This window comes from Phalaenopsis equestris, unplaced genomic scaffold (genome assembly GCF_001263595.1).
Source record: "Phalaenopsis equestris unplaced genomic scaffold, ASM126359v1 Scaffold188495, whole genome shotgun sequence".
NCBI lineage: Eukaryota > Viridiplantae > Streptophyta > Magnoliopsida > Asparagales > Orchidaceae > Phalaenopsis > Phalaenopsis equestris.
In genome coordinates this window covers 1-749 of record NW_018208444.1, presented here as the reverse complement: position 1 = coordinate 749, position 749 = coordinate 1, and the positions used below count along the sequence as shown (strand labels likewise).

Genomic DNA, 749 nt, shown 5'->3' with positions numbered 1-749 from the left:
TTTTTTTTTTATGGAAACCCTAACCCTAACCTTAGTAGTGATTATTTTGTTTTAGTGGTGTATACAAGCTATCATGGCATCTTCCTCAAACACTACCATCCTAAGCTCTCCTTGCGCTGCCTGCAAGTTCCTTCGTCGAAAATGCATGCCTAGCTGCATCTTTGCCCCTTATTTCCACCCTGAAGAACCCCAAAAGTTCATCAACGTGCACAAAGTGTTTGGAGCTAGTAATGTAGCAAAGCTCCTCAATGATCTCCTTCCGAGCCAACGCGAAGATGCAGTGAACTCTCTCGCTTACGAGGCCGAAGCTCGTATAAAAGACCCCGTCTATGGCTGCGTCGGCGCCATCTCCGTCCTCCAACGTCACATACAAAGGCTACAGAAGGAGCTGGATGCAACCAACGCTGAGCTTCTTCGATATGCTTATGCTGAGCAGCGCTCACCAAATGTTTCAACAATGATCAGTCCAAGCTTGAGAGTCCATTACCCACATCCACCATTGCCGGCTCATGGATTATGGCCTAGTTTTGTCAGCTATCATCATCCTCATTCTCAGAATGATACTTGTAGCAACTCTTCATCAGGTGAGCTCAATCAAAGGGGGGAGTGGGAATGAAGCATGTGATTTTCATTAAAGACTTGGGTCGTGCTAAGTTTGATGGTGTGAGTTTTTTGTTTGAGAGATAAGTTAAGAGTATGTATGAATCATGTTGAGAATTGGAATTATTATCTCCAAACGGTGATATATA

General features: G+C 44.2%; 1 protein-coding gene across 1 annotated transcript; it reads left to right on the top strand.

Moving 5' to 3' along the window:
- Positions 1-54: 54 nt before the first annotated feature.
- On the top strand, positions 55-703 carry LOC110034474 (LOB domain-containing protein 25-like). The gene has a single exon (XM_020738731.1). The coding sequence runs from the start codon at positions 74-76 to the stop codon at positions 614-616; it is 543 nt and encodes a 180-aa protein (XP_020594390.1). The 5' UTR covers positions 55-73; the 3' UTR covers positions 617-703.
- The last annotated feature ends 46 nt before the right edge of the window (positions 704-749 follow it).